At 37.9% G+C, this 14,820-nt stretch overlaps 1 protein-coding gene across 2 annotated transcripts in view; it reads right to left on the bottom strand.

The window, feature by feature from the left end:
* The window catches only part of dhx9 (DEAH (Asp-Glu-Ala-His) box helicase 9), a 73,752-nt gene that overhangs the window by 43,189 nt on the left and 15,743 nt on the right, over positions 1-14,820 (bottom strand). The window contains exons 2-6 of one of the 2 annotated variants that reach the window (XM_060830309.1): positions 10,277-10,432; positions 9,270-9,410; positions 8,609-8,711; positions 5,225-5,331; positions 2,655-2,803 (exon numbers count right to left, since the gene is read on the bottom strand). In XM_060830309.1, the coding sequence (XP_060686292.1) occupies positions 2,655-2,803; positions 5,225-5,331; positions 8,609-8,711; positions 9,270-9,410; positions 10,277-10,387 (611 nt within the window). In that variant the 5' untranslated portion in view covers positions 10,388-10,432. Of the gene's footprint in view, positions 1-464; positions 526-2,654; positions 2,804-5,224; positions 5,332-8,608; positions 8,712-9,269; positions 9,411-10,276; positions 10,433-14,820 lie in introns of those variants that run through there. The other variant, XM_060830310.1, reaches the window with a different exon arrangement.

Genomic DNA, 14,820 nt, shown 5'->3' with positions numbered 1-14,820 from the left:
TAAGCTCTATTACATGCATTGATATAAATGAAAGAAGACAGAACACAATAAAGATTTTAAGACTGCATTATATCTGAAAATTTAAAAAATGTCAGTGAAATATATTTCAGAAAACCATTCTTGCATTTAGCATAAACAAGAGCATTTGTATTCACAGCACTCTATAGACATATATATGGTAATGTCAACCATGCATTGGCATTTGAATGAAAAACTAGTGAGGTGGAACTATCTTCCTGACTGGCTAGTTCCACTTAAGAACAAATAAACTCTGGTACGGTCATAGAACTTAATTTTAAAAATTAAGTTCACACACAAATCTACAAACAAGTTTGGTTGTGCATTTTGAAAGATATTGCACAAAGTAAGTTACCCCGTCAATGTACGACTCAGTCCTGGAATGTAGTTCTTGGTAACCAGTTTTTTTTTCAGAACCATGCATGTTTTGAATCTGTATAACTCACTTCTGCTCCTATATTGGGTCAACTGAGATCAAGCACAGCAACTTCACGATTCAGAGAAGCCTGTCAATAGGCCCAATATCCACCACTCTTGGATGCCAGTATGTTTCTCTGCCAAGCTCAGTAAAGTTCCAATCTCCATCAGCCCTAGTTCCCTAGAACACCTATAGGAAAAGTGACACCAGAAATCAACAGCTGTCTATGATTGCTTGAACCATCATTCCTACAATGGAAGGATACCATGTGATAGCTTAGTGCAGCCTAAGCAACATCACATGTTTGCAAGAGAGATTTCTGGTGTCACCTCACCCCATGACAGATTAAAGGAGTGACAAGTTTGTCACTTTTGTTTAGCTTTCTACCTAAATGCCATTCATCTCTGCTGTAAAAATATTTGCCATGCACTTGAAAGTAGACAGGTCAGATCCTTCTGCCCACTGATGTGCATCAATGCTTTTTGCTCTCCAAAGATGATTACTATCTTCTATACTCACAGTTACCATGCAAAACTGCATAATATTTTAGGAAATAGAATGAAATCTGATAATTTAGTACTTTCTTAAAAGTAGTTTTTGTACAGTAGATTCCTGCTATTTAGCCTTGTAGTCACAAAATTTCCAAATAAACTGAAATCATTTTTGAACAATATATTGCAGCTTGAAGTCTAAAATAATTATACAAATCCACTTCCAAAATAGCAGGTGCCTACTATACCATGCTTAAATATTCTTAGCATTCATAGGGGTACTGGACAACTACCCCACAGAAAGCTCTATATAACAATAACAAGCTGGCTGAGAAACATGCTGGTACCATACCATCACGTATGGAGTAACTCAGCTTTTAATCAAAAGAAAATCATTAACTGTAACTGTTACATTTTTTAGAATAAAGTTTAAAAACATTTTTCCTGCAAATATCTTTTTGACAAGCTAGCACATGTTATTTCCCTGCTCCTTCAGTGTTGAAAGCGTTTAACAATATTCTGTCATTTCTACTGAGTGGAAAGATCAGTAAACCACAACTAATATCTTAGTATTGATATATTCAAAGGTAACAAATATCTTAATGTAAACTTAACAGTACACTACACCTTTGCTAACTTTTTTCATGTTAAACAAAATTTACAATACTACAGATTAAACTTCTTAAACATTTAATAGCTACTGAACAGTTCAAACCGATCAAATGAGAAGAAATGTCTTCACAGGCAATTTAGCATTCAGCATTATAATTACTTCCTACAGCATTGTTACCAAGCTCAATAAAAGTATAATGATGCTGCAGCTGGATATTGCAAAAACAAATCTCAAAATGCGTTCCTGCTCATTCCCTGAACTCTATCATTTCTGGCTTTTCTTCCCTTACTGATACTAACATTCTTGCCAAAAGCATGGTGGGAGCACAGAAAACACAAGTTCTTATGCACCCATTGGATTGTTCAGAATGGCACTGCAATATCCTGGAGGATTACTGGTCAGCACTTGCAGTTACTGTTGATACAAAAAGGTCCAGGACAGCTAGGTAAAAACTAGAAAAAAAAACAAGAATTTACAGTCGAATAATTAACAAATGTTTATTTTGTGCATAATGGACCGTTGCCATCTAGGTTGTCTTATGGCAAGAAGAACTTGAAATGTACTCAACTAGTGCTCAATTCCGTAATAAAAATAATAAATTCTGCTGCTAAAGGAATAAACAGAATTTACAATGTGCCATTTAAGTCCTAAAAAAGATACATGCACTTATCAACAAAACTGCATTTGATTTGTTAATTATTAATAACATTAACAAGCAGAGCTCTTTTCTTGGGAAGTTAATCAAGGATTAAATATTAGCCAGGATGAGCTACTCCAATGGCAATCTTTGCATTTATGACAGTAAATCAGAATAGAATTGCACAAATATCTAATCTCAAAAAGTGCACTTACATCTTTAAATGTATGTTATTCTGTATCGTGTAGCCCCTGGAAGAATTACTGCTTTTATATCCTGCACAACTGTGCACTCACCATTCATGGGGGAAACCATGCAGCCAACAACTACATTGCTCCCATCACCGAAATTTAGCCTCATTTGACAATTAGGGATTAAAAGGCTACTAAATTACTATCTCAGGATTGCAAGAAATAAAAAGCATTGAGTTCATTACTGTAAAATTGTTCAGCTGATTCAAATTAAAATATGCCAAACCTGTTGTGATCAGGTCCAACTTGTGAATACTTATAATCTGCCTGAATCTTTTCTTTTTGGAAAAATTGATTAAGTTGAGCTTTGGCATTTTCAAGTGTCCAGTTGCCATGAAGACCAGCATTCAAATCCAAACCTTCAGATTCCAGAGTCTGGGGAGGAGAGATTTTTTTTCTTAAAAAGACATGTAGACAAAGCTGTCATGACCAAGTTTTAAAAAAACCTTACAGTAGGAAATATCATAAAATAATCATTACAGGAATGAATGCATTAAGTATCTAAGCAAGCTCAAAATGTGCTGATGCACTTAGAGTTCACCATACACCCAAGAGGTACACCTAAATGTCAACTAGTATTAAAACTAGGAAAGGCAGGTGAAAATTGTGGTGGACAGCATCCCTACTCTGACTTGCCAAGGATTCATAGAGTCTGAACCCGTTTTCAAGAATTGTGTACCCTTTCAGGAGTGAGAATCTTGGCTAATCTTGCTCATTACTGAACCTGAAGACATCGCTGATTAAAGTACAACCACATTTGATGAGAAGTCAAAACTCCTCGTGTAACTCAAGATCACGTCACTATGAGACCAAGGAATCTCATGTCTGATTATTTATTCCATTGGTTATGCAGGTTAACTGAAATATATGAAATTAAAAACAAGTACAAACATATTTCTGAGCTGACAATCTGAACAACATTCCATTCAGAAGTTTCATCTCTTTAAACACTTGCATTTTCTTACATAACTTAGTACATTATCGATTCAAAATTCAAGGGATTTCACACAGAAAATGCTCTGATAAAAGGTTGTGATGATATTTCTTCCACACACAGTCATAGAGACGTACAGCACGGAAATTGACGCTTCAGTCCAACTCGTCCATGCCAACCAGGTATCCTAACCTAATTTTACTAGCACTTGGCCCATAACCCTCTAAACCCCCTCCTATTCATAATTTTAAGTGTTGTAATCGTACCAGCCTCTGCCACTTCCTCTGGCAGCTCGTTCCGTACATTAACACACACAGTGTGGAAAAGTTGCTCCTTAGGTCTCATGTCTTTTCCCTCTCACCTTATACCTATGACCTCTAGTTCTGGACTCCCCCACCCCAAGGAAAAGGCTTTGTCATCTATTTATCCTATCCATGCCCCTCATGATTTTATAAACCTCTATAAGATCACTCCTCAACCTCCACTGTTCTAAGGAAAACAGCCCCAGCTTATTCAGCCTCTCCCTATAGCCCAAATCCTCCAACCTTGGCAACATCCGTGTAAATATTGTCTGAGCCTTTTCTTCAAGTTTCACACCATCTTTCCAATATGAAGGAGGCCAGAATTGCATGCAATATTCCAACAGTGGCCTAACCAATGCCCCCGTATAGCTGCAACATGACCTCCCAACTCTTGTACTCAATGCTTTCACCGATAAAGGAAAGAATACCAAACGCAGCCTTCACTATCGTATCTACCTGTGACTCCACTTTCTAGGAGCTATGAACCTGCACTTCAAGGTTTCTTTGTTCAGCAACATTCCTAGGATCTTACCATTAAGTGTATGTCCTTCTTTGATTTGCTTGCTAAAATGCAGCACCTCGCCTTTATCTAAATTAAACTCCACCTGCCATTCCTCAGCCCACTGGCCCATCTGATCAAGATTCCTTGTACTTGGAGGGAATCTTCTTTGCTGTCCACTACACCTCCAATTTTGGTGTTAGCTGCAAACTTACCAACTATACCTCCTATGTTCACATCCAAATATATTTACATAAGTGACGAAAAGCAGTGGACTCAGCACTAATCCTTTGGACTCCCCACTGGTCACAGGCCTCCAGTCTGAAAACCCTTTGAGCCAGTTCTGTATTCAAATGGCTAGTTTTTCCTGTATTCCATGAGATCTAATCTTGCTCATTAGTCTCCCATGTGAAATCTTGTTGAACACCTTACTGAAGTCCATATGGATCACATCTACCACTCTGCTCTCATCAATCCTCTTTGTTACTTGTTCAAAAATCTCAAGTTCACGGGACATGATTTCCCATACACAAAGCCATGCTGACTATCCAAATACATGTAAGTCCTGTCTCTCATGATTCCCTCCAACAACTTGCCCATCATTGACGTCAGGCTCATCAGTCTATAGTTACCTGGATTTTCTTTATCACCTTTCTTAAATAGCAGTACCACGTTAGCCAACCTCCAGTGTTCCAGCATCTCACCTGTGTCTAGCAATCATACAAATATCTCAGCAAGGGGCCTAATCATTTCCCTAGGGTACACATTATCAGGTCCTGGGGATTTATCCGCCTTTATACGTTTCATGACATCCACCTCATCCTCTGTAATATAGACATTTTTCAAGACTTCACTATCTATTTCCCCATATTGTATATCTTCCAGGTCCTTCTCAGATCTGCTGTGTACTTCCACCATTCTGTTTTTATTTTGGTTTTCCAGAATTAGCAGAATCATTTTTTTAAAAAAGTATCGTTTATTAGCAAGTTTGCACAGAAAATATTCTTTATAAGTTCAAAGACATTTACAATACACGCTTAACACCATATAAATTCTCTTACTGCTTGAGCTTCCTGTTCATCTCTCCTCTCATAATATTCCTTTAAATTGGCTCCACGTTCCCAATAACCACTGAATCCTCCTCCCTTGCCCTCTCCACTGTCAGCATCTGCAAACACAAAAACATTTAAACAGTAATAGTTAAATAATATTTTGAAAATTCTTTCTACTGAACAGTCAGATCAAATGTAATAGCACTCTTATTATGCTTTCAAGTTGCTAGTACCTGATGTAATCATCACATCATAAACCTGAGATTTGTTTAAGACTAATACAAGAACCATTATGCCCAAGAGGTGGTTATGGCACCATGACACATAAAATAACTTGGTACGTTTTTCAGTTAGGATATGGTGCACAGAAATTCACAAACTTGCCACATTTAGATCCTGATCAAAATTAACACCACTGCCCTAATTGAATCATAAAATGTTACGGCACAAGATGATCCTAGCCCTTGGCTATTTCATCGAGTTAACCAATTTATCCCATTCCCTGTTAATTTCCTATTTCCCTGTTTTTGCCTTTTTCATCTATTTATTCAATTACCCATTAAAACTGCTTCTATCTTACTTTCAGCCAGTGCACTATAGGTCATAACATTTTGCTGGCTGGTGAGAAAAATTTGTCAATTTTTCACCTTAAAACTGCGATTTCCAGCTATCAATTCTTCCATCACCAGTTTCTCCTAATTTGCATCACTATCATATGCCCTCTAGACACCTACAGACAGCATCTAGTTATATCTCAGAACTGACAGAAATGTGTCCAGCCTTGCCCACCTGACATCCAAGACAAAGGTAAACAAGTTTCTCAAAATTACTCTACATCAGCGATGTTGCAGTATCATATCATATAGAGGACATCTTCGGCAACAAATTGGGAGACTCTCTGCAAGAAGTCTGGTTTAACTAGAAAAAGATAATTAAAGCAAAAGCTCTGGAGGATGATAGTGAGTGAACACTGAATAAATTAACAACACGTGACAACTCGGTCATTGTCATCAGTGAATGACAGCTGAATACCCAAAAGATCTACCACACAGTATACTAGCTATCAGGTCACAATCCACTGGACATCTGCAACCCCAATATAAGGAGAGCAGCAAGTGAGAAACAAGGATGGTGGACACAGACAACTGGGAGGTGGTCAACAATGGCCATGACAATGGATGGATGTTTACTGTTTTGAAAGGCACTGGAAGATAAAGTCAAATCGGAAAGCTCAACTAGCCAAGAAAAAAACCAATAGAAAAAGGACATTTTAGCAAAGGTGCATCACCTCAACCCATTGCCTTCATTTGCAGAAAACACAGCAGCGGTTGCCATGCCAGAGAGGGGCTTGAGCTTCAAAAGCAAAGTTTAACAGAGAGTTGAGCATCAAGACAAACAAATGTCACAATAATGATGGCTAGAGAAGTGATTGCTGGGCCTCTTGCTGAGATATTTGTATCATCGATAGTCATAGGTGAGGTGCTGGAAGACTGGAGGTTGGCAAACATGGTGCCACTATTTAAGAAGGGTGGTAAGGACTAGCCAGGGAACTGTAGACCGGTGAGCCTGATCTCAGTGGTGGGCAAGTTGTTGGAGGGAATCCTGAGGGACAGGATGTACATGTATTTGAAAAGGCAAGGACAGATTCGGAAAATTTAGAAGGAATTTTCTTTCCAGCTTTGTGGACTTCCAAAGTCTATAAATGGCAATGACTTTTGGAATCCAAAGTCAATGTTGATGCTGATTGTCATGTACACAATGCTGGAAGAGGTTCATGTGCAGCTTTGACAGAAATGTTGCTTCTGACCTTATACTGTCACTGATGAAGATGGTTGACACTTGCACACTGCCCAAAGGAAGCCCTGCAGGACTATACTGGAGTGGAAAGGATTGGACTCTAAAATAAAGCATCGTCTTACTTTATGCTCAGTCTGGCTCTAGCAGTGTTGAACATTTTTACTGATTTCCACTCTTCAACTTTACTCGGGCTCCAAGACACCAAATGCAGCCATAATGTTAATGGTAGTCATTCTCACTTCATGTTTATTGTCTAATTACATTCCTGTAATTACAGTACAACTTTTACAAGGCTGCCAAATTTTAATAGAAGTTTTTTTTAAAAATTTGTTTGAGATGTGGGTGTCATTGGCCAGATCAATATTTATTGCTTATTCCAAACGCCCTAGCGATGGTGGTAGTGAGCTGCGCTCACGAACTGCTGCAGTCCTTTGTGTAGGGAACACCGAGAGAGTTGTTAGAAAGGGAATTTGAAAATTTTGACCCAATAACAATGGTGTGGTAATTTAGTTCCAAGTCAGAATGTTGTGTGGCTTGAAGGGGGAGCTTGTTTCTGGGGATGTTTACATGCATCTGCCTCCTTTGCTTTCTAAGTGGTAAACGCTTTGGATTTGAAAAGGTGCTGTTGCAGAAGACTTGGTGAGATACTGTAGCGCACCTATGTCTCCAGTATGCGTCAATGGCGAAGGAAGTGAATGTTGAATATTGTGAAAGGTTCTAATCAAGCCACATACTTTCATCTGGATGACGTCAAGCATCTTGAGTGTTGTTGGAGCTGTACGTATTCTACCACACTCCTCACTTGCACTTTTTGTAAATGGTGGACAGACTTTAGTGAGTTAACTATTGCAGATTTTTTGCCTCGGATGTGCTCTTATTCCCACATCATTTATATAGTTTTTGCATTACAGTTCGGGTCAATGGCAATTCCTACAATGTTGACAAAGAGGGATTCAGCTACAGTAATGCCATTGGAATATCAACAGGTTATGGTTAGATTCTCTCTTGCTGGAGATAGCTGTTGCTTGGCACTAATGTGGTGTGAATGTTACTTGCCCAAGCTTGAACATTGTCCAGATTTGCTACATATATATTTAAACTGTTTCAGTAACTGATAAGTCACATTTGGTGGTACTCAATATTGTGCTATCATCAGCAAGCATGCCTATTACAGACCTCTTGATAGAGGGGAGGTCATTGACAAAGCAAGTGAAGATGGGAAGTTTGGCCATATGTTCTCCACAATTCAAGTGCAACAGACTATACTGTTACGTAAATAACATAAGGCACTAGCACGTAATACATAGTGAGTATTTATGTCCAACAACTACTGAGTTGTAGGGAAGTAATAAAAAGTACAAAAATAATCCAAGCAGATGGATGATTAATCTCACTACAGACCAGATATTACTGCATTAACTCAGCTTATGTGGCACAAATGATGAAAACATTAATTTAGGTTTCATAAAATAAAACTGGAACTTCACTATGGAAGACCTTTCATTTGCTGTTTTAACATTTCCCAAGCACACAGGAATATGTTCACAGTCCATTTTAAACACATGATACAGTCTAACTTTAAAACCAATGACTTACCTTGTTCTTTTTTCAAAGCTAAGTGAGGAGCACAAGGCCCACCAAATGGCAATTCCTCCGTCACACTACTTTGACCACTATTAACACAATCAGATTCAATTCCCTATCAAAAGTTAAAGAAAGTAACCATCAACATTTAATTAAATAGTTTACATCCACCAAGTATACATTTGTAGGTTGTTATTATGTCAATAAGTGATCAGATAGATCGCCAAAATCAAGTACATGATGAAAGGAACTGTTGGAATTAAGCAAGCTTCCTTAATTTTGAAATTAACATCATAAAATAGAGGTACATACAAGTTTTAGGTTTCTTTAAATCACATTTAAGTTCAAGCTTCTGAACATATAAAACTCCTCTTCTGTAACATTCATCTAATAGTCCACAAGCTTTTACATAAAAAAAAGCAAAAGTTTCTGATAAATTCATTAGAACAGGACAATGTAGTTTGAAGCATTCTAAAAGGTTAAAAAAGTTATGAAAGCATTGTAAGGTCATCTGTATCCGAGGGTACTATGAAACATTCACATAGAATTGATTCAATAGCGAAATATAAACCACAACACAGAAAAGATAAATTTCAAATAAAGCTTCTGCTTCACTGAAAAAAAATGAATAATGCAAATAATGAAAGGAAGAAATGATTAAACATGCAACCACCTTCAAAGTAGGAACCTCATCAGCTTTCATCACTCCAGTCCTAACAAGGTAATTGACAAAATCCCTGGCAGCATTTGTCTGGGCATCCTTTTTGCTGGTGGAGTTTCCCATACCAGTATAATTAAATCCATCTATTCGAACCTAAATAAAACAACATCATGGATGAATATTCTCTCAGCTTTCTTCTTTCCAAGTCACATTTCTTTAAGCATTCTGTGCTGTAAAAGCTATGACACTATTTGTTTAAAACACTGATTCAGACACACGCTCTTGTCCGAGCAAAGATTATAAGAAAGATCTGCATGTGTTATGAGGATACTTCAGATTGCTTGACCATCCCCTTCTTCTGAAACAACATCACAGAAGGATACAGTCCCTTCTTACTTTCTTTCCTGGGAAAAAGAAAGCCAAAAAGCAAAAGCTAGGCACAGGTGCTTAACACAAACAATCAAGTGCTGCAGAAACAGAAGAAAATGACAATTTTGATCGGAAAGAAGGGGCCAACATAATGATAAAATGGCATTGTAGGAGGAGAATGCTTAGCTGAAAATGAGAAGGGAGCATAAACTAAACTGCCAGGATAACTGAACAGATATGTAGTTGCCTGCTTGGCAGACAGATTGTGTTGGTCAACAAATATATTTTGTAGTTCTATTACTTTAATGTGCATTGAATAAAACAATGACTACTCTTTTTCCTGAATAGCAAATATTTTAAACTAACTTATTCATTGGTGTGATTAATTGCATTTGAGCCCAAGGTGAAATCCATACCCCGCCAAACTTTCAAACCAGCAAATATCTAAGTCTGACCTTATCCTCAAAGTAAACAGAACTTCAAACTTGGTCTCAAAGACAGAAAAACTTCAGAGATTTAAAACACCGAAGTCTAAATTCCCTACTCGCTATTTCTGTTGCCACTGTACAGGCAGTTATTAACACAAGGTCTCAGGCAGTAAATTGAAGAGAGGTCAAAATTGGCAGAACATACAACTACAAATATCATACCTCACAAACAAACTTTTGCCTGTTCTTGTTACCAGCTGCACGTATATCATAACTCGGAGTGACCTTGCGTTTTCCACACCAAGCATACAAGAAGTTCTTTATGTCTGTCATGGTTCAGCTAGATTCCTGACACTTTCAATGCTAATTGTTTGCTACCTGTGGAAATAAAATAGCAGTAAATGAGAAAAACAAGAACAAAAACATTAAAAGTTCTAGACAAGACTGATATTTAAATGGGACATTTTCTAAGTCTATTCTTGAAAATAGTGAATTTTTGTTTGAGTTTCTTAATAAATTTCCCATCTCCACCATTGTTCAGTTGGCAGCACACTCACCTCCAGTCACAACATTCTGGCTTAAAGTTCCATTCCAAGATTTGGATGCAAAAATAGAAGCTGACAAATCAAAGCAAAATGAGAAAGGAGAGCATTTAAAAGTGCTGATTTACAGGCAAGACCTTAAACAAAGGTCCCATCTACATCTGAAGAGCTCCTTGAGTGTTACAAGGGGACATAAATTTAAGGTGAAGGGTGGAAGGTATGGGGGGGGGGATGTCAGGGGTAGGTTCTTTACCCAGACAGTGGTGGGGGCATGGAATGCGCTGCCTGTGGGAGTGGCAGAGTCAGAATCATTGGTGACCTTTAAGCGGCAATTGGATAGGTACATGGATAGGTGCTTAAGCTAGGACAAATGTTCGGCACAACATCGTGGGCCGAAGGGCCTGTTCTGTGCTGTATTGTTCTACGTGAAGTTCTGAAACACTAACTCTGCTTTCTCTTCACAGATGCAACCAGACCCAGCAATTTCTGTTTTGGTTTCAGACTTGCAGCGTCTGCAATTATTCTTTTTTTGCCAAAGTCCCATCTACCTGCTCAGCTGGATGTAAAAGATCCCGTGGCACTATTCCAGAGGAGGACAGGAAAATTATCTTTGGCCCTGGTCAATGTATAGCTCTCAAACAAACAAATTAACTTGTTTTTATCAATTGCTACTTGTAGGAGTTTGATGAATACAAATTAGCTACCACATTACCTCCATTACAATGGCCACACTTTAAAATGAATTAGCAAAACACTTTTGAGATGCCGATTTTTTGAAAAATAGGTGTATGTATGTACATAGATGCACACTTTTATTTTCTCTTTTGTTTAGAGGCCCATTTCTTCCTTGTTCCTCAAAAGCTATCAACTGAGCAATACAAAGCACACTTCTCTATCAAGGTATATTGACCACGTTACATATTTTTGCTCCGTGTATAACCAAGTACCATTGAGATGGAAGTATTGCACTAAATTCGCTGCTTAACTATGTAAAACACTAGATACAACAGATAATTTTTTGAGCAATACTCCCAAGTCTGCTCTGATAAATAAAGCACAACAAAGACAGCAGAGCAGGTAATGTGTAGCTACTGCAGTATGAGGTTTCCACAGCAGTCACATTTGCAGTGTTTGCAACTTGAGCAATTTGGCTCACAGTTGATGAGTTGGAGTCTGAGCTTTCAACAGTGCGATGCATTACGAAAGACAAACACCACAACACCTATTAGGCTAGGTATTTGGAATCTGGCTCTTGGCTAAGAATAGGAATCTAAGAGATCTTCAGCTCCTGGAATTTATCCAATAGGTTTAAAGAGGTCCTTGCAGCTCATGCGATGACACAGGGAGGATGAGCAATCTGTGGCATCATGGTGCAGGGAGCAAGAAGCTTTAGTAATCATCACAATTTGGGGATAGATACTATTCTCTCCCACCAACATGGAGTCCCGAAGACTGCACAGACTGTCTGATGCTATGGTTCAAGATAGCTCCTCGGACTGATGAGGAACTTGGGAGTAGGACAGGATGGATCCAGATGTATTGTCCATGTGGTTACCAATGACATAGGACAAAAAGAGGTTCTGTGAAGGAAGTCTAAGCAGCAAAAGATGCAAATTAAAAACAGAACTGCAAAGCTAATGTTAGGATTAACAGCTGAGCTACAAGCAAATTGGCATACAGTAATTAAGATAAAGATATAGGAGCATTTAGCCCATCGGGTCTATTCCGCCATTCAATGAGATCATGGCCAATACATTAATCCCTAACTCTGTTTTCCTGGCTTTTTCCCATATCACTTGATTCTCTTCCTGATTAAATGTCCATCCATCTCAGCCTTGAATGTACTTAATGACCCAGCTTTGACAACTCTCTGCAGTAAAGAATTTGACAGATCAATACCTTCAAAAATTCTTCCTCATTTGTCTTGAAGGTGCATCCCCTGATTCTGACATTACAGCCTCTAATCCTAAATTGTCTCAAGGGGAAACCTTTCTATATTTATGCTGTCAAGTCCTCAAAGTTTCAAAGAGGTCACTGCTAATTCTTCTAAATTGCAAGTAGTATTTGTACAACTGATTCAATCTCCTCACAACGCAATCGCTCTATACTTGGTATCAGCCAAGTGAACCTTCTATGAACTGCTTCCAATGCCAATACATCTTGCCTTAGCTAAAGGACCAAAACTATTCATCTGTGGTCTGATGAGTGCCTTGTATAGTATTAGCAAAACTTGCCTATTTTTACACTCCATTTTATTTGAAATAAATGCTAACATATCATTTACCTTCATAATTACCCACTGAACTTGTGGTAAATCATGGACAAGAACTCACAAATCCCCTGATCTGTAACTTCTGCAGTCTTTTGACATTTGAATAATATGCAGTCATCTAATCTTCCTGCAAAAGTGTATAACATCACATTTTCTCACATTATGTTCCATCTGCTAAGTTTATACCCACTTATTTAACCTGTCTCTCTGTGAACACTGTCATCATCATCACTTACATTCCCATCTATTTTTGTGCTATCCGCAAACTTGACTATTGTTTACATTCACGTTCTTCATCCAAATCATTAATATGTATTGCAAATAATCATGGCTCCAAACTGATCCCTATGACAACCATGAGTTATAGGCTGCTATCCTGAAAATACACCCTCTTAGCCCAATTCATTTTGTCTATTAATTAGCAAATCCTCAGTCTGTGTTAAGATACTAACTCTAACAGCATGGGTCTTCGTAAGTAGCCTATGTGTGGTAACTTATCAAATGACTTCTGAAAACTCATTACATCTACTGCTTCCCCTTTAGCTATCTTACCTGTTATCTCAAAAGAATTCTAGTAAGTTTGTCAAACATGATTTCTCTTTCACAAAGCCATACTGACTCTGCTTGATCATGTTATGCATTTTTAAAAGCTTTGGTATCACATACCTATTAATACACCCTAACACTGTCCAAATCATAAACATTAAGTGAATTGTCATGAGCATTTACCTTTTATTGGGTCTACTTCCCTTTTTAAACAAAATGTGTTTCACTGGCAGTTTTCCAATTCTCTGAGACTTATCAGAATCTCAGAATTCCTTGAAGCTTTTTACCAATGCATCCACTATCTCCGTAGCTAGTTACTTTAATGTTCCAAGATGTATCCCCCATCAGGTTCAGGAGGCTTTAGCTCCATTAGTTTCTCAGTACTTTATAAATTATTTAAGGGGCAAAAGGAATGAAGGAAATAAATACAATAACTATTCTTTAATGTTGAAATGCTATTAGTGTCATCTACCATGAATTCCAATTCAAATCCTCTATTTCCTAGTTCTCACTATTATTTCCCCAGCCACATAGTACAAGGGGCGAATGATCACTTTGGCTTCTCTCTTCCTTTTTCTACTTTTAAAAAAGGTCTTGCTGTCAGTCTTGATATTATTTACAAGTTAACTCTAAATATTCTCTCTTTTAATTTGATGTTATTGTTAATTTACTTGGTTAACCTTGATTGGCTTTTGTCCTTATTGGACTATGGTCTTTCCTGAGCCATGAACTAATTTCTTAAACATTTGCCATTGTTCCTCAACAGTCTTTGCTGCTAAACATTTCTTTCCCCCAGTCCAGTTTCAATCCAGCTCTGCCTCATTCCTTTGTCATTACCATTATCGGATATAATTGTGCATAGGTCGAATTTTGATGGCGGCTTTTAAAGCCTAAATTAGGGCACCAACTAATGCATAAAATTTTGTTTTCAAGGGGATGAAATTTATGCTTGGTAGGAGTCAAAAAAAATGGACAAACAAGAGCCACATCATTATGTAAAATATTAAACAAAAGGAAAAAGAGTTTTGGCCATTATTGAATATTTATTCCCAAAATAACTCTCCATTCTGCCTGCTACGGTAGAATGGTACTGCAATCCCCTTGTACATTCCAAAACCTACGTGGAAGCCAGAAACCGCGAATAGGTGCAAACCCATTCATTTAAATTGGAAACCAGCTCCTGCTTCTGGAACATTGCTTGTAACATGTTTGGACTTCAGTAAACCACAGGTAACTGAAACCATGGAAAGAGACTCTGTGGATACAGTGGTTGCCCTGTACTGTCATACCATTACAGTAATGCTGGAGTGGAGCGCGATGGCCGGTGGACTAGAAGACCTGAATGGACTCAAATGTTGATCTGTAACAGTCAAGAATTTGGGTCGATTTAAACATGATATATGGAG

This window comes from Hemiscyllium ocellatum, chromosome 9, assembly GCF_020745735.1.
Source record: "Hemiscyllium ocellatum isolate sHemOce1 chromosome 9, sHemOce1.pat.X.cur, whole genome shotgun sequence".
NCBI lineage: Eukaryota > Metazoa > Chordata > Chondrichthyes > Orectolobiformes > Hemiscylliidae > Hemiscyllium > Hemiscyllium ocellatum.
This window is presented reverse-complemented; position numbering and strand designations above follow the sequence as displayed.